General features: G+C 38.4%; 1 protein-coding gene across 3 annotated transcripts in view; it reads right to left on the bottom strand.

The window, feature by feature from the left end:
- Window positions 1-19,502, bottom strand: part of LOC5564127 (neuroglobin) — a 123,183-nt gene that overhangs the window by 102,060 nt on the left and 1,621 nt on the right. The window contains exon 2 of one of the 3 annotated variants that reach the window (XM_021855621.1): window positions 11,275-12,178. In XM_021855621.1, the coding sequence (XP_021711313.1) occupies window positions 11,275-11,471 (197 nt within the window). In that variant the 5' untranslated portion in view covers window positions 11,472-12,178. Of the gene's footprint in view, window positions 1-11,274; window positions 15,093-19,502 lie in introns of those variants that run through there. The other 2 variants (XM_021855622.1, XM_021855620.1) reach the window with 2 other exon arrangements.

The following is a 19,502-nucleotide window of genomic DNA, read 5'->3' as shown; positions in this document are numbered from 1 at the left end:
TAATTTCGCAAATATTTGTTTTTACTTTTTTCGATTTTGTCGATTATTTTGGGGAAATGCTTTTTTAGTTTTGACATTGGCTCCAGTTCAGATTGGGCTTAATTTTTTCAATGCTAAATGGAATCAATATCAGAACAACCCAGGTAACCAATAAGCATTTGAATAAGCCGCCTAGTAGAATGCTTATAGCACTTTATCTGCTTTATGTTTTATTTGAGCAGTTTGATTGCTTAGCAGTCTTAAATCAGCAGAAGCATTACTATCTAAAATCACTCTGTTGTAAATCAGCTTTTTCACTGCAAGATGTGTTTTCGTTCCTGAGCACCTTAAATGCTAGTTTGTTGCTGTACGAGTGTCAGAAAGAAGAGTACAGATTATATGTTACTGATTATATAAGCATTCTGCCTCTCTCATGCCTATGCCTAGTGTGTGGGATGGCTCTGTCATCTGATGAAATAGGAGAAGGAATGTTGAAAACAAGCAATAGAGTAAAGTGGGGCAAAAGTTCGAGTGGGCAAGAGTTTCTTTTTAAGATTTCTAGCTCAAATCAAATCAAAACTTAGAAATGTCATGGTGGTTCGAATGCTATTCAAGTAAGAGACTTTCACTCCAAATATCATGAAAATCGATTGAGATTTGGAAAAGTTATGGCTATTTGTTGTTTTTCGACGAAAATATTGTAATGTTTGGTCAAACTTTCGATGCATGGAACCAAATAAGGATAAAATATTTTTCTATATTTTGTGTAATGGCGTTTCTAGGCCTATCATAAGGATGTTTTGACGTGTATTAGTTTTTCCATAAATAGTTGGAATCAATTTTTGGCCCATAGCGGGGCAAAAATCCGAATATGCGGGGCAAAAGTTCGACCCATGTATAAACCCACGGAAAATTTTTCAATTTTTTCTGAAATCTACATATTATCTTCAAATTTAGTTAAATTTGCCTGATCGTGTAAAAATTGTCACCAAAATTTTATATTTCCACTTAGTTTTGCGAAAAACTGCTATTTTTGTGTATATTACAATTAACTCGGTTTTGGGCAATTTTTTGATGAAAATTTAGTGTTTATTTTTCGTTAAACTTAAGTTTACGGCTGGTGTAAGGTATGCCTGTCATAAAAGGATCGATATTTTGTGTTTTAGCCAGCGAACTTTTGCCCCACACTAGATTCGAACTCTTGCCCCACCGGTGGGGCAAAAGTTCGAATAAGACAATCAATTTTGAAACTGTTATAACTAAAAATGAGTAAATATTTTGCTACAAGTTTGTTCAGCAAAATTATAGCCAATATGTTGAAGGTTCGCTGTATGGTATTTGTTTTGTTTCATCTGCTATTATTTTCCTGGAAACTTTGATTATACCACTAAGCTCGAACTTTTGCCCCACCTTACTCTATTGCTATTGGAAAAAGCAGCGCGTAAATACTTTTCGTTTTCTCACGCACGCGGGTTCTGCAACAAAATAATTCCGCCTGATTTGAGAGCCCTACAATGAAATGAAATGATTTCCTACTATGATTTGTACATCAAATTCAATTTCATTAATATGCGTCGGCATTGGTGCTCACTGAAGCAAATTCTGCATCCAACTTCTAAATCTATTCTGGAACAAATCAATAAGCTACACCCAAGTATGGTATGAAATCAACGCTGAGCAATAAATCGTCTGTGGGTTAATCTGTAGAGCGGAGCATCATCATCAGTTCACCAGTTCGTGATTTCGAATCGCAATCTAGGAAAATTCAACAAAAAACTGCACCACAACAACAAAACAAATCAAAGAGAGCAACGATGACAGAAAAATAAAGGAGAAAGAGAAGGAGATCAACAGTATTTTTGTTTTGTTTTGCTCTTCACGGGTGGCGTTACTCTTTTTTGACAGCAATGTGCAACGTTCCAGAAGGAGTAGCATCAAAGCAGCCCGTTATTTCGCCAAAACCTGCATTGGCGAAGCACTAAAGGCAGCTATAAGTTCAAAGAGCATTTAATGCATTGCCATGCTGACGCATATAATGCTGGATGAATGCTAGTTGAAATGCTTATTGGTTACTTGGGAAGAGTTCTGCGATGAAACAAGTGTGAGTCCGAAAATCCACATGAATCATTCATGCTTTTATGCGCAGTATTGTTCGAAACGATATTCTACACACTCAATCAAAACTAATCTTTCCCATTAGTTTCAAAAGACCTTTATTTTGATACTTATTCTTTGTCCGCACCAACAACTGCACCGGAAAGCTTCACGTTCCAGATGAAATCATGTGTCCATCGTCTGGCTGGAGGAAATGACCAACCATTTTCCGGACCCGCCTGTCACATTGTTTCCTCTGGCTATGAATTTTTGTAGTGCGGGTGTGGAGGGCGACCAAATTGCAAACTTTTAATCAGTTTTGTAACTTAAATCAAAAAGTTTTATTTCGGCTGACAACGACGGTATGCATAAATCAGACCAATAATGTGCGCCTTGGCGGTGACTTGCTTGCGGCGAAGACGATAGGGATATTATAATGGAGCCTAATTGTGAACCCTCTGGAAGGATATTTCGCCTCCAGTGTGGGTGTTTTAAACGCTATTTTTCGTCGGTAAACAGATTACATTATTTACTAGCTGTCCAAGTGAACGTCGTATTAACTAAAGCGTTTTCAGCTAAGGCCGTGGAAAAATTTCATATTGATGCCTATATTTCTAGTGGTTATTTTCGTTTACTTATTTTTCCAGTGGTTTTCTTCCATTATTATTTTACAAAATAGAACTTGAATTGTATCCTTAAAAGTTGAAAATCACTTCAATATAATGAAAAAAAAAAAAAATCAATATGGGAGGAGTACGTATATTTGTGAGCTACATAAAAAACCATATAAATTGATTTAGGGGCAAAAGGTCGAAACAGAAACGTCTAAATTTCAAAAGGTTGAAAGGCAAAACGTCGAAAGGACAAAAAGTCAAAGATGGTGGTAAATGTTTCTTTTTTTACATATAATCTTCCTTTCGACTGCTGATGCCGTTTAAGATATTTGGCATTTTGTTTCCAATATTTTTCGATACAGTGGTCCAACGGTTCTGAAAAATTGGTAATAAATTTGTGTTTTTTGAAGTGCAAAAACAGGACTAATCATTATCGGTTCATGAAACAGAACTACGGCTTCTTGAGCACTAATCATGGCTTTTATATAGGGGGAGATCCCCCAGTGCCGGACAGCACCCAATACCGGACAAAGTCGAAAAATTGAGAAATCATGGTCCAATCAAGATGGTGTATTAGAAGAAAAGAAAGCTATGATTGAGACTAATGTTTGCGTAGAATAACATATCCTTGAAATATGTATGCCTTTTTTGAAAAGTAGAAAAGTTTGAAAATCTTAAAAAAAATAATTTTGAGCCTATTTAGTAATTATTTTATATATGAAAAAATACTTTGGATCACGCAAGCATGATCGAACATAATCCTAATTTGATAGTATGAATGTATTTTGTACCATAATTGAACAAAATATGGACAAATTGAAATTTTTGTTTAGCGCCTCCTGTCCCCCAGTTTCGGACAGCTTGATTTGTTATATGATATCTTTGTAATTATTGCACCAGTGTCTCTAAATACATTCATTTTTCATGGATTTCGTCGATCACGGCATCAAACATGCAATAAAATTAAGAAGAATAAACAATCAAAACAACATCGTAGAATGTGCTATTTTTCATCATATATGAAAGAAGTTTTTGATGGACATCTTGCAAATTAAGAAAAACTCAAATTGTTCTTGTAAATATTGCAAATGCATTGAATTGGCAATTTTATAATATTCCTATAGTAAAAACATTCAATGATGCTCAAATTTACAGAATTCGAGGCATTTCCAGATCGTGTTCGGTATTGGGTGCCACCTTTCAAGATCGATCAATTTGGTACTAAAATACATCAACAAAATCCAATGTCAAAATTCATATATATGTTTTCGAATTTATTTTTGTACACAATAAAAATGATAATATTTATCATAAATGGGTAACACGAGCACATAAAACCAATATTTTTCGACTTATGAATTTAGTGGCTTAAGTGTCCGGTACTGGGGGATCTTCCCCTACTTGACTTTAATGCTCATGTAGAGTAAGGTTGGGCAAAGAAATAATACTCCACAGTTAATATCTAACATATTGGCCAAAATTTTGCTAAACGAACTTGTGTAAAAATATTTACCAATTCAACGTCTTCAACGAATATTTTCCCCACCGGTGGAACAAGAGTTCGAAAAAATATGCTGGGAATGCTGTAAAATAATTACTACGCACGCTATGTCTAAACCAGCAGATTATGCAATTATGGATTTTTTCCCACTAGAGTTCAGTATTTGGGTTATATTTTCATAATCGGAAGGTTTCAAAATATTCCATCGGTGAAATTTTTCCCATTCATTTTGTATGGGCAAAAATGTGTAGGAAAACGTGATTTTCATTTATTTTCATAGTCTTTATATGAAAAAATAGCTAAAAAGTAGAAAAATCAAAATTTCACCGATGAAATATTTTAAAACTTTCCGATTATGAATACCGTAATTTCGGGTGAAATTGATCATTTTTCACGGATTTTCTAGTCTTTTTTTCTATAATATCAACAATGCCAAACAACTAAATGCAGGAAAACAAGTATGAAGGTGAGTCTCATCGATTTATGTACCGAAATTTTCAAACAAATATCATTTTTATGTTAACAAACATCTCTAAAATAAAAAATCAGAGGATCTCATTTCGGGGTGAAATTGATCACTTGTCAATGTCATTATTGTTAATTTTCAAAACAACTCTGCATGATAAATTTGAACTCCCTGAATCCGAATATGCTTGTCAAATTATTAAAATTGCAATATTTATATAAATAACGAATTACGCGGGAAACGCCTAAATGTATGCAATTTCCTAAGGAATTCAATGATATCTAACAGAAATTCAATTATTTCAACCATATGAGCCAATTGGTACGAGTTTTGGTGATGAAATCTGGTTTGAGGATATATCTCAAGCATCCTCACAAACTTTCAGGTTTATACCATGTTCAAATCCTTGCTTATAAATAGAAGTTCATAGGTGTTTGTCAATACTGCACCGTGCATGATTTTGAAATTTTACGTTATTTTCATAGTAATAAACATTCTTTAACGCAAAAAACTTCACAACACACAATTCGACAATAGTGACGACAAGCAACGTTCATTTACTGCAGCTTACCTGATTATTTGTGCTCCATTACAAGTAAATAAAATCGTGTGATACGATGATCAATTTCACCCTTCTGATCAATTATACTCGATTTTATGGTATCCATTCAGAATAAATCTTTTGGCAATCTGTCAACTGCAATCGATAGTCAAGATGCCAGTATTTGTTTTAAAAATATTAATTATAATTCTTCGAAACAGCATACATAAATATTCAAGTTTTCTTCGAAAAAAACTATCAAAGTTACCCCGTTTTACGGTACCTCCGATGACATGCTGGTTCATTCTGATCGAAAAAAAATACATTTTGGCATACCCTACGAAAGAAAATTTGTGATCTAGTGTAGTGGTTAAAACTCACACCTCTCACGCTGAAAACCTGGGATCGAATCCCACCCCAAGATAGTCTTATGACGTAAATCCCTATAGTTCCTAGGAAATTCGTGAAGAACGTATTTGTCGTTCTTTCATTAATTTTGGTTTAATTTTCAAATTTAATTTTTTGACGAAAAGATTTGATTTTTTTTATTTCGAGGATAAACAATCACTGACAAGCAACTAAATGAAAAAGTATTTGTTTTTTTTTTGTCAAATATTTCATTATTCATGGCTTGAACATGGCAGAGCAGTTTTGATTTTGAATTTTTCCGACGTTTGCTGAAAGTTCAAATAACTGAGCGAGTTCAGGTAGCAAAATATTTCTTTTTGAAGCTTTAAGTAACGTCTCTGAATGGGTTAACCACAAGTTCAGCACTCTCGGAAATGTTCATAGTATTGATGAAACACGTGAAATATTTCCAATGTTGTAGCACGTTGTCAAAATTTCGATTATTATCGAAATTACATATACCACAGAGTTTTTTATATGAGGATAAGCACCACAACAAAACTTTCACATCCTAAAAGTTTTAAAATATTCTGTCGGAGAAAAAAGGATTTTTTAAACTTCAAGGATTTTTTTTCATATCAAATTTAAGAAACCTCAATTTTGCAGCTAAACTGCCAAATACAAAATGTTAGGGGAAATTTTCGCCGATAGAATATTTTTAACCTTCCAATTACACAATCTTAGTCCAAATGATGAAGATTTTCTTAAAAAGTCCGAGGTAGATGAAAGTTCAGTAATAATTCAATAATTCAAAATCTTAACACCGTGTGCATGAGACTCGTAAAAACTGTGTTTTGTGATCCACCATAACGCCAAAAACATCATATGGTGAAGATGAATTGAACCTCTTTTAAATTTTCAAAATCTCAAATCTAGATAAGCAAACAGTTATTTTAAATAAAAATGTCACTGATTGGTCTCAACCAACGAATTACTAATCGATCATGTTTTCAGCGTGAAAGGTTATTTGGTCTTTAAATGTATACTCTTGAAAATTATAGATATAGCTTGGTTAAGTATAATTAAAAGCGTAAATTAAAGCAAAAAGTTGAGATATTTCAACACTGTTCCATCATTAGGGCCTAACTGACTTGATCGATTTCTCTTCAACAATCTTTTTTTTTCTCGCTAATTAATTTATTTAGTTAACATCTACACAGATAACACTGAATCAACAATTTCACGCCACAATACTCGGTTCGTGGCCGCATCTCTCCAGCCTCGGTTCTGCCCGACGCTCGCCAAATCGATACGCACTTGATCCGCCCACCTAGCTCGCTGCGCTCCACGCCTTCTTGTACCAACCGGATCCGAAGCGAATACCATCTTTGCAGGGTTGCTGTCCGGCATTCTAGCAACATGCCCTGCCCATCGTATCCTTCCAGCTTTGGCCACCTTCTGGATACTGGGTTCGCCGTAGAGTTGGGCGAGCTCGTGGTTCATCCTTCGCCGCCACACACCGTTCTCCTGCACACCGCCGAAGATCGTCCTAAGCACCCGACGTTCGAAGATTCCAAGTGCTTGCAGGTCCTCCTCGAGCATCGTCCACGTTTCATGCCCGTAGAGGACTACCGGCCTTATGAGCGTTTTGTACATGGTACATTTGGTGCGGGCGTGAATCTTTTTTGACCGCAGCTTCTTCTGGAGGCCATAGTAGGCCCGACTTCCACTGATGATGCGCCTCCGTATTTCATGGCTAACGTTATTGTCAACCGTCATCAAGGATCCAAGGTAGACGAACTCGTCGACCACCTCGAACGTATCCCCGTCTATCGTAACACTGCTACCTAGGCGAGCCCTGTCGCGCTCGGCCCCACCAGCTAGCATGTACTTTGTCTTGGCCGCATTCACCACCAGTCCAACTTTTGCTGCCTCGCGTTTCAGGCGGGTGTACAGGTCTGCCACCTTTTCAAATGTTCGGCCGACGATGTCCATATCATCCGCGAAGCAAACAAATTGACTGAATCTCGTAAAAATCGTACCCCGGCTGTTAAGCCCGGCTCTCCGCATAACACCTTCTAGCGCAATATTGAACAACAGGCACGAAAGTCCATCACCTTGTCGTAGTCCCCGGTGGGATCCAAACGAACTGGAGTGTTCGCCTGAAACCTTCACACAATTTTGCACACCTTCCATCGTCGCTCTTATCAGTCTCGTGAGCTTCCCGGGAAAGCAGTTCTCGTCCATGATTTTCCATAGCTCTACGCGGTCGATACTGTCGTATGCCGCCTTGAAATCGATGAAAAGGTGATGCGTTGGAACCTGGTGTTCACGACATTTTTGGAGGATTTGCCGTACAGTAAAGATCTGGGCCGTTGTCGATCGGCCGTCAACGAAGCCGGCTTGATAACTTCCCACGAACTCGTTTACTACGGGTGACAGACGACGGAAGATGATCTGGGATAATACTTTGTAGGTCGCATTTAGAATGGTGATCGCTCGAAAGTTCTCACAATCTAACTTGTCGCCTTTCTTGTAGATGGGGCAGATAACCCCTTCCTTCCACTCCTCCGGTAGCTGTTCTGTTTCCCAGATTGTGTCTATCAGCCGGTGCAGACAAATGGCCAGCCTTTCCGAACCCATCTTATGAGTTCAGCTCCGATACCATCCTTACCAGCAGCTTTATTGTTCTTGAGCTGGTGAATGGCATCCTTAACCTTCCTCAAAGTGGGGGCTGGTTGGTTTCCTTCTTCCGCAGTACTGACGAAGGCATTTCCTCCGTTGTCCCGTCCTTCATTGCCTGTGCTCTCAGCACCATTCAGGTGCTTGTCGAAGTACTGCTTCCACCTTTCGATCACCTCACGCTCGTCCGTCAGAATGCTCCCATCCTTATCCCTGCACATCTCGGCTCGCGGCACGAAGCCGTTGCGGGATGCGTTGAGCTTCTGATAGAACCTACGCGTTTCCTGAGACCGGCACAGCTGTTCCATCTCCTCGCACTCCGTCTCCTCCAGGCGGCGTTTTTTCTCCCGAAAGAGGCGGGTCTGCTGTAGCCGTTTCCGTTTATAGCGTTCCACGTTCTGCCGGGTCCCTTGCTGCAGCATGACCGCCCGCGCTGCATTCTTCTCCTTCAAAACCTCCTGGCACTCCTCGTCGAACCAATCGTTCCGTCGACTCCATCCCACGTACCCGACGTTGCTCTCAGCTGCATCGTTAATGGCTGCTTTTACTGTTCTCCAGCAGTCCTCAAGAGGGGCTTCGTCCAGCTCACCCTCTTCCGGTAATGCAGCCTCGAGTTGCTGCGCGTATGCCGCTGCGACATCCGGTTGCTTGAGCCGCTCTAGGTCATACCGGGGCGGCCGTCGGTACCGTACGTTGTTAACGACGGAGAGTTTTGGGCGCAGTTTGACCATCACCAGATAGTGGTCGGAGTCGATGTTAGCGCCACGATAGGTCCTGACGTCGATAATGTCGGAGAAGTGCCGACCATCAATCAGAACGTGGTCGATTTGCGATTCTGTCTGCTGTGGTGATCTCCAGGTGTATCGGTACGGAAGGCTGTGCTGGAAGTAGGTGCTACGAATGGCCATATTCTTGGAGGCGGCAAAATCAATCAGTCGTAGGCCGTTTTCGGTCGTCAGCCGGTTGGCGCTGAACTTTCCAATCGTCGGTCTGAATTCCTCCTCCTGGCCAACCTGAGCGTTTAGATCTCCTATGATGATTTTGACGTCGTGGCTTGGGCAACTGTCGTACTCGCGTTCAAGCTGCGCGTAAAAAGCGTCTTTATCATCATCAGTGCTTCTGGAGTGAGGGCTGTGCACGTTTATTATGCTGAAGTTGAATAACCGGCCTTTGATCCTCAACTTGCACATTCTCTCATTGATCGGCCACCACCCGATCACGCGCCTCTGCATATCACCCATCACTATAAAAGCTGTTCCCAGCACATGTGTATTGCCGCAGCTCTGGTAGATGGTATGGTTACCTCTAAACGTTCGTACCATTGATCCCTTCCAACACACTTCCTGCAACGCTACGATGCCGAATCCACGGTCTTTCAGCACGTCGGCGAGTATGCGTGTGCTCCAGATGAAGTTGAGAGATTTACAGTTCCACGTACCGAGCTTCCAATCACTAGTCCCTTTACGTCGCTGTGGTCTTCGCCGATTGTCCCGGTTCGTATTCTCTCGTTGATTATTCGTTGCTTGATTTTTTTACGGCTGGCTTGCAGGGCCTGACACCAACCCAATAGATTTCCGGAGGACCATTCCCCCTAAATGTTCGGAGGACCATAGTGCGCAGTTTAGCTTAGAGTCCTTCTCTGGCACTCGGACGATGATCAGCCGCCCCTGACATGGGGAACAGACGCTGTTGTGAGCCGCTCCCAACGTGGAGTACAGACGCTCCAGGTTTGCAGAAGCAAAAGCAAAAGCAAACCCCCCCTTCCCTGTCAGCATACGACCAAAGTTCCCACCGGGGGTTGGTTACCCGATCTTCCCTAAGGTTACTCGTACCCCGGCCAGTACCGCGAGGAGGTAGGGATAAGAGTTGCTGGGCAAGAGGCTAAGGACCGCACAAAGGGGTCTATTTTATTCCTTTATTCTCGCTAATAACTTCGCCAAATTAAACAAATTCGTAATATTTCTTAAAAAGTAAAGTCGAGTCTAGTACACGACACTGAAGACGGCCTTATAGTGAAGGTCGAAATTTGCATATCTGTCAAAGGATACAAACTATAGTGGAATTAAATAATAATCTACTAAAATCGGTTTCCATTTACAGTCAAACCTCCATGAGTCGATATTGAAGGGACCATCGACTCATGGAAATATAGAGTCATGGAACAGCTATTCTTTGGAAAGCTGTTTGAAGGGACCATCATAGTAACCATGATTTTATGTTTTTGGTATGGTTCCATGAGTCTATATCGATTAATGGAACATCGACTCATGGAGGGATGACTGTATTTATACTCCACTAAACAGCTCAAAGATTTATTGTAATATTTTCTTGTTTATGGAGCAAGATGTTGTGATTATTAATCTAACAACACAAAAACATGTCACGGAAAGGTAATCAGTTTTCTGCAATAAAACTGTCGCGGAGCGTCCGCCAAGGCTTCGCGGAGTACCAAGTGCTTCACGGAGCACGATGAAAAAAAGTGCTGACGTAAAAGACCGTAGTTACCACTTTCTTTGGAAAAGAATTAAAGCCAATGGCCTCGGGATGAACAAGCTCAGAGCTAAAAACCTCGTTATTGAAAAACAAAAAAATAATACGACATTCATTTGGATATGTATGAGACAAATTTTCTATTGCAGCTCGTAACGTAAGCAGTCATTTTTTAATTCGATTCAGAACCACAAAACGGCCACGAAGTCTTAAATGGCACAGTCAAGAAAATTTTCCTCTAATTAGTTCTCTGCAGTTAAATAGCGAACTACCGTGTGCCTATATAATTTTGATTAAGTAAACATCGTTCATAAATTTGATTTGGAAAGTGTATGAAGCCATGTGCTTATTTCAGCTGACACGGGTCGCACCCTAAAACCCATAAAAGCAAGTGCAACAAAAAGTCCGTCCTGTCGACATGTTTCATCGTTCAGTTGAACCACGGGTACCTAAATCAGTTTAGCTTGACTTGATGCTACATGTTTCGTATGACCTGCTACATGTGCAGGGAAAATGTCCCACCTAGATTCTACGATGATAGTCGGATGCATCTACTCACTTGATAAACATGTGGATCCCGGTCGTCTCCATCGCTCGGCTGATGCCTTTCCACGAGGCCACCATCGTGTATTTCTGTTTGGCAGTGAGCGGCAACCGGCTGTCCGTGGGGGGAGGTCCACAGGCGTCCAGACTTGGAACATTGTTACCTTTGGAGCCCCCGTTACTGCTGGCTAATTTCGTTAGTTCACAACCCATGGCGCTGCTGCTGCTGTTGTTGTGTGTTTGTTTTCCTATGTTTGTGTTTGTGTGGCTGTATGTGTGCGAAACAGGTAGAAGCTTTTCCACCAATAATCGATTAGTTTCGCGTTTTTCCTTTTGCGACCGACTGCAACCGACGACGACAATGGGAGCCTCCGAAGGAAGCACCGAACGTGAACACTTGATTTCCCTCTTCTCTTCTAGGAGGCTAGTTGTGGCCTTCAGCAAATTCCATCACTCCATCTCATCCTGTGCTGAGACAGGGAACACAGGCTGGCGACCGGGGACACGTATTATAAGAGCATCCCGTATCAAATCATAAAGGCAATTTATTTCCCCGGTCCCAAGGTCCTGACAAGGGAAAACTCCGACGTTGCAAACGCTCACTAATTAATGCTCTCACTCACTTTTTGCCGGGTTTAAGTGCAGTAATTGGAAAATAACACTTCACACTTTGCTTTTGCTCTCTCCCACTACTCTTGCGGGAGCTTCTCCGGAATCTCAGCACTGGCCGAAGCCTACACTCATTCACTCACTCATGTAATTCCGTGGTACCGATCGAAGAAGACGTCCCCCGCATACAAAACAGAGATTTGGTTTGGCTTCGACCCAAAACGAAGGGTTCAAAACGATGTCGAATTCTCACGATAAATCTCTCTCACGTGCCCTGGAATTGTACAGTTGGGTTTCACGCTTGATTACACCTGTGATTTCCCCAAATATATGTACGGATGACCACATGCATGTAAATGGGTTTACCAGAGTCAGGAGAAGTTCCGTCCCAACAACGACACACACACGTTTGGTGACGAAAGGTCTTTAAAAATTGATTAGCTGTCAGAGTTGTCGGTCGTCGTGAAACGGAACCCTCTGAGACCGGGCGGAATCCATGAATGAAAGGCCCCCCTCTTTCGGATGGGGTGGTAGTGAGGACTGTGCCGGAAGGGATGGTGGGTGCCCAATAGAAGGGAAAACCATTCGTCGACGTCGACTGTCGTCGTAGTCAAAGACGATGTCTCGATAACGTTCACTCTCGATGATGTATAGGTGGGACCGAACGACGACGTTTGCACATTTGGCTCAGAGTGTGGAATACTTGACTGAAATTTATAAGATACTGTTGATATTGTGACTCAATAGTCAATCAACTCAATTCGAATTTACAATAGGTATTAGCTTAAAGGAACTTTGTGTAGGCGGTGAACAAATGGTTATAAATGCAACATTTTCAAACTATTTCAATACCATTACCACCAAAATTAGGTGCCCTGTTGATTATGATCACGTAAACTGGAGGAAATATTATGCCATAAAGAGTCATTCTTTCGTTAAATCGTTTTTACTTTATAATTAACATATAATTTTTGTGATGGATGGTAAAAAGTTCTAATTATTTAAAGAATTTAGATTTGTGCAAAGACATAACAAATATATTCAAATAAAATTTGTTAAAATTAGGTGTCCACTTGGTGATAGTTTATTTTTATTTGTTCAGAGTTTTTTGTTACTAATATGGAAGTTGAAAACAAGAAGGATACCTGACGAGATATCGGATGAAATCATGGTTGTTAGTTCAATTTTACGTAATTAATTAATTTGAAATTTCCCTGTTTAAAAAGTATCATCGTTTCTGCCACACGAAATACGAATGCAAAAATGGCAACTTTGACAAAGAAAGCCATCAGTTAACCTTCCTACGGTATTCGGGTCAATATGACCCAAAACGCACTTTCAAAGCGCCACAACTTTTGTTTGTTACTTTCTATTGTTATGAAATTTGGTGTCTTTTAATGTTTTGTGGAAAATACAAGTTTCTCGTTTGAAAAAAATTGGGGGCTTTTACGTTTAAGGTGCTCGGGTCATATTGATCCGGATTTGACCTACGAATTTCGCAGCCGTTTTTTCACCAAATATTAATTTTTTTTTGTACTCAAAATTATCGTCAAGGCTTATATTTTGGTTGGGCTCGATTGGCCGCTCAGAACCGGTGCCAAAGGGACCAAGGTTTGTAAATTTTCGCAAGAGCATTTGTAAGAGCAAAATGCATTTGTTGTGAATTGTGAAACATAGTATTTGGTCTAAAACGCATTGAAAACTAATTAGTTGTTCAGGGCACTACTGGTTACCAAGTGGCCAAGGAGAAAATTCCGGAGGCCATTGAATGGTTCCCAGAGCATCCGAAGTAGTGGCCAATTTATGTTTTCCGTAAAACACATCAAAATTTGCAGAATTTTATAACAAATTGATCCAAGACGTTGCTATCTGTATATGGCAACATTGTCCATATGGGTTCCCATGAAATATTCTTGGGTACCCTGGGAGGCCCTGGAAAATTGGCCAATTCATTAATTTGATAGAACCATATCATGCGACTTATCAAATTTCTCAGAATTTCATACAGAATTCATTAGAGATCCCTCCCTGCAGTTATCTAAGGTAATGTTGGTCACCTATTGGTTCCGTAACAGGTTCCGGGATCCCCGGAGAAGTGGCCAAAAATTCAACCATATCATACCACACAATTCTAAAATTTGATAGAGCTGCCCCGTGGGGCACATTAAAATTTTCAGAATCTCCGTTATTTAAAGTAACATTGGCCACCTAGTAGCTCCGTAAAATGTTCCGAGATTCCCGTATAAGTACCAAATTCAAAAATTCATGAGTTATTTTGGCTACCTGTGTTCTAGGAGTTGCGGACTAGTGGTCAATTCAAAAACAAATCTACACATCAACATTTATAGAATTTAATGAATAATTTATCACAGACATTTCGAAATGAATATTAAATTCGTGGTGTACTAACCTGCTAAGAGAACCACAGAACAATATCGATATTGCTGTAAAATTTTTCAATGTTTTGCTATTTTAGAGATAACTTTCCGTTTTACGGTTTAACAGAAAATAACCACAGCTGTTTTTCATCGTTCCATGTACTACCAGCATACTTTTATCAGAATATTTTATTCAATGACAGAATCATTCTCAAGCCTGCAGTAGAACTCTGCCGCTACCGTAGAAATGAAAATTTTCAAAATATCCGCAATATGATGGTGGAAAAGCACTAATTTCCGACCCATTCATAGATTTTGACCTACTTTGTATGGAAATCCGAAAATTGGCACAGAATTCTTGTGTGTCGAAAATTAACGCTTTTCCTCTAGTCCCAATAATCTAGGCTTATAAGAGAATATTGCAGATGATTTCACTTATTTATTGTCTACTTAGTTCTCCATAAAATTCTGTTTGATTTGATAGTTATGATGACTGACAAAACAACACCTTTCATCAAAACTGGCGATCGCATTTGATGGGAGCAGTCAAGTATTTCTATTTTTTCGAATTTCTGCAAACAGGAGCACCAAGTGACCAATATTCCTTCAGAAAAGTTAGCTGGTGAATTTTCTAATCAGTCATGTACATTTTGATATTGACCTTAGCACATAACCAAATGTTGTTTGATACAACGGCAGATATTGAGATATATCGATTTCAAATTGTAGTCTACTCGAACGGTACATATTGCTTTCATTTTAATGTGACGTCTATATACATTTGTTGATTTTACCGCAATATGAAGGGCCTACTGTAAACAAAAACAGATGAGTATTGTTCTTAAGAAGATTCTTGAGGAATACATTGTGGTTTGGTGTCGATAGATACCATGACCCCACAGTTATGGATCAAATAGTGTGGAGTCCGACCTATAAAATTCAATAAAACGACATGGAAATCGTATAATTGTAATTAAAAAGCACGAACTGAATCGTTTCAAATTGGAACTTCGGTTAGTAAACTGTTTTGAGTGTAATATTTACATACGATTACATAAAAATAAAAATTGAATCAGTTTCTGAAAACCATATTATGGATCAATTTTCATATTATGGAACAAATTGTGACATATTACGGATCAGTGCGCAAAATCAAGTGATTTTAAACTCAATGCATCTGTACTGCATGATTTGGTGAAAGTTAACTATGTGTCACATATTACTGCAAAAAATAGCGATGTTAGAGATGGAAACAAGGGTAAAATGTCCTTTTATGTGATATACTGCATTGTAGTAACTGAGGCATGAACTGTTTTCGCTCCACACCAAATTTTCCACCCATTTTTGTCTGCTAAAAAATGAAATTTACAAACCTTGATGTTGTATTAGTATTATCCTTAGTGCTATTGTCTGAAAACGTCGAATCCAATGCTTAAAATGGTAGAAATCTACATTCTTTGGTAGTGATCCATAACCGTGGTAAACAATCATTTCGTGGTCCATATTATGGATCACTAGTTAGAAGTGCTAATATTCGGTATTTAGAATCAACAATCAAGAAAACTGTTTTCTAAAGATGAATTCACACTAAATCGAAGCGAACGAGCATGTTTTATGCTATAACATATGAATTTTACCACTTGTGGTTGCTTATGAATGCTGACGGCACTTCTACAGAAAACGACCATATAATGATAGCTGTGTGGTACCAACTAAACATTTGTCAAATACACCGTTATTAAGCGGTTGAATGTCTTGATTAACTTTACAAATGCTAGAAGACAAATAGTATATCATGGGAAAATAATGTTTTACGTCAACGTTTATGTTTTGAGGGAGTTATCCGATGTTGAATGCCAAAGTGATCCGTCATTGTGGGTGATCCGTAACTGTGTGGGCATGGTAGTTTCGTTTTAAAATGATAGCATATAAATCACAGCGGTTGTATGAAGTACAACTGTGAGACAGCCCGAAGGTTTAAGGGAAATTGTCTACATTGAGGCGTATTATGCAGATTTACAAAGTTTAATTTCACAATAAAATGTTCACACAAATGTTCAAAATAAAGCGCGTGGGTAAAAAAGTAGAGTCTGATCCGTTGAATCTGTTGCATGCTCCTTTGTGGGTGAGCGACGGAATCCCGATCAATTGTGTTCGCGTTGTGCGGATGAAAAACGAAATGCGACAGTAGTGTTGGATCCGTTGAATCTGTTGCATGCTCCTGTGAAGCGAGCAACGAAATTAGGATCGTGTTCGGTTCGCGTAGTAACCTCTTTATTGGATTCATTAGTCATCCGTGTATACGTTTAGGTATTAATTTCGAATTATATCTTTATCGTTTACCAAAATGAATCCTTTCCCATATCCAAACTTCCAGTGTTTGCTTGTGGAAGTACAGAGGACTCCTCGGCTTTCATAAAGCAAGTAACACGTCAACATTTCCCTCCCATATCCAAATTGACCTGCATACGGACGCAGCTGGCGCCGGTATTGTTTGTAACAATAATGAGAGCACCAGTACTTAGGGGCCGTCCATTAATCAAGTAGCATTTTTTTACTGATTTTTTACTCACGTAGCACTTCGTCACAAATACTGATCCCTGGGAATCCCTGGGAAATACGTAGCATTTCAAGCACATAACCCCCCCCCAAACCGATTTATATTAATTACTGACAAAACAAATTTTGTCATATAAGAGAATTGCACTTTTATAATTAAGACAACAGATTCCAGTAGATATGACCTATAAAATACTTTAATTTGGGTTGGACCCTTGTCATTATCATACAAATTCGAAACCGTTCAGGAAACTTTGGCCAGATATAGAAAGAGTCACAATTGAAATATTTTTTGTTCAATATTCAATATGTTGAATGGGTTCACCGATTAAATCGAATCATTTGAATCGATGTTTTGAATCGATTCGAATGTCACGCTCATATGAAAAATTACAACAAGAAGCTTGCAAAATAAGACCAAATGATATTGCACATGATCGTTAAATTATTCCGATTGAATAACGTTTGAAATTAAAAAATATGTGTAGATGAAAAACCAAATTTAGTACTATGCCATTTTATTTCGACGAACTGATAAAGGGGCGCACCTGTGGAGAGTGTACCCACCACATTCTTCAAAGGATATAAATAGCGGAACCTTTCAATTAGAATGCTTTCCTGCGATCAAGTTAGGAATTACAACTGTAAGAAAACCGAATACTTTATCACTTCTCAATAGTGATAAGGTAACACGACATGCACTAAACAAATGACGCGGGATATACTACAATAGATCAAATCTTGGTCGCAGTGGTTTATGTTCCGAACAGAAAAAAAAAATCTATTGACGAAAGATACAAACTATAGTGGAATTTAATGGTATAGTACTAAATTCGGTTTTCCATATAGACGGATTCCATGTCAAATCTGTCAGTCACAGAACTCGACCATCTTCGATTTGGAATATATATTGCACATGTTTTTGGTATGGTAGGATAAGTGTTTTTCATAGAAAAATTGATCATTTTGACTCAAGTGTAACTTTTGAATATGGCCTATATATTTTTGTATGCAACTTATTTGAAAAATTCTAACTCCGAAACTGTTGATTTTAGAGAAAAATGTTCTATGAAGAAGTTATAGTGAACCGTTTGGACTATAAGAGAAAAAATATACACTGGAAAATTTTTTATTTATTTTCATGAAAAATTCAAAAATAAAACTTAAATTTTAAATTACACAAAAACCCCGTTTTTAATATTTTATAAATTTTCACCATAGAATCTTGATACTAAAAAGATGTTTAGGACAAAGTTTCATGATGGAGAAATTTTTAATTATAAAGTTTTTCTATAAACAACTTTTGGTCGATTTTGAAAATTTTGATTTTTTGTCAAAATAAATACGTTCTGATGATACAGTAAGCATCTTGAAATGATTCTAAGCCATAATGATTATATGAATAATTTCTCTAGAAGTAGCCAATTTAAAATTATATTGAGTTTAATGCATAAAATATGGTTTAAATATTGAAAAAAGGTTATTTTCATAAGTTTAAGAATGGGAATATGTAATAAGTAACAGGACAATGCATTTTCCAAACTTAGTTCGTCACAGAAAAAAACACGGGTAATTAAAATATGATAATGAGGTATTTTTATTATTTCCAGCATAGTATCGCAAGTCAGTTCCATCTGTAAAAAGTAGGTATTGAAAAAATGGACTGTGAAGATTCCAAAATCGTTTTCCATACGAATATTCAAAAAATTCTAAAGGATTGGAAATTGTTCAAATCTTAATGAAATTTTCGCAATTTGCTTTTCACTACGATATCTTTTCAAGAAAAATATAAAGATGATCAAAACACGGTTCATTTTTGTGTTACACGGTGCGAAAGTCTGTAGTGGGACTGATATACGGTTACTTTTCATTATGGGACAATTTGACTTGCTGTTTTTCCTAGTTTTTCCGAACATATCATATGATTCCATTAGTTCAAGCATTGGATCTCTGTATTGAAAACTGAACAAAACTCAATTTTGACAAAAATGCAGAAACTTTCACAATATGCTTTTCACTCGGATATTTTTCTGAATAGAATAAAATTGCCAAAATACTGCTCATTTTAACGTTATGGTTTGTGGTTAGTTTTTTTTTAATGGGACAATTCAACTTGATATTTATTCCTCATTTATCAGAACAAAACGTGTTGTCTCGTCAGTTCAGCTTTGGACAGATATGTTGGGATGCAGATATGTTGAAAACTGATATTAAGGTGAAGATAAATCGATGCTATCGATTCCTCAAGAGCTCATATCTGGTGAGCCAAAGATTCATTTAAAATGAAAATTTGATTCATTGATTCAACGGATGTTAGGTTCTCCAGATTTGTGCTCTTGGAGTTTTGTCTTCGATGCATCTTCACCTTAAAATAACTTTGACAGAAATACAGATGGAACTGACTTTCAATTCACGAGAGTACAGTGTGTGAAATATTTTGCAGAGATCTGATAGCAGTACAAACATTTGTTTAGTATCAAACAAATGCTAGAGTGATGTCAGATCCCAGCCAATTATTTAACACAGTATACTACATGCTTTGAGCCTGTGCTGTTTTAACGGGCATGTAGTTTGAATGGAATGGACCAATGCACGAGCTCACTATTTGACGTTTGAGCGGTGCAGTGTTATTTATGTGGCCATGGTAACTAGCGAATTTGGCACCGCTCAAACGTCAAATTAATGAACTCGTGCTTCG

The sequence above is a fragment of the Aedes aegypti genome, chromosome 3 (genome assembly GCF_002204515.2).
Source record: "Aedes aegypti strain LVP_AGWG chromosome 3, AaegL5.0 Primary Assembly, whole genome shotgun sequence".
NCBI classification, from domain to species: domain Eukaryota; kingdom Metazoa; phylum Arthropoda; class Insecta; order Diptera; family Culicidae; genus Aedes; species Aedes aegypti.
The sequence above is the reverse complement of the archived record's forward strand: the minus strand, read 5'-3'. Positions and strand labels throughout refer to the sequence as shown.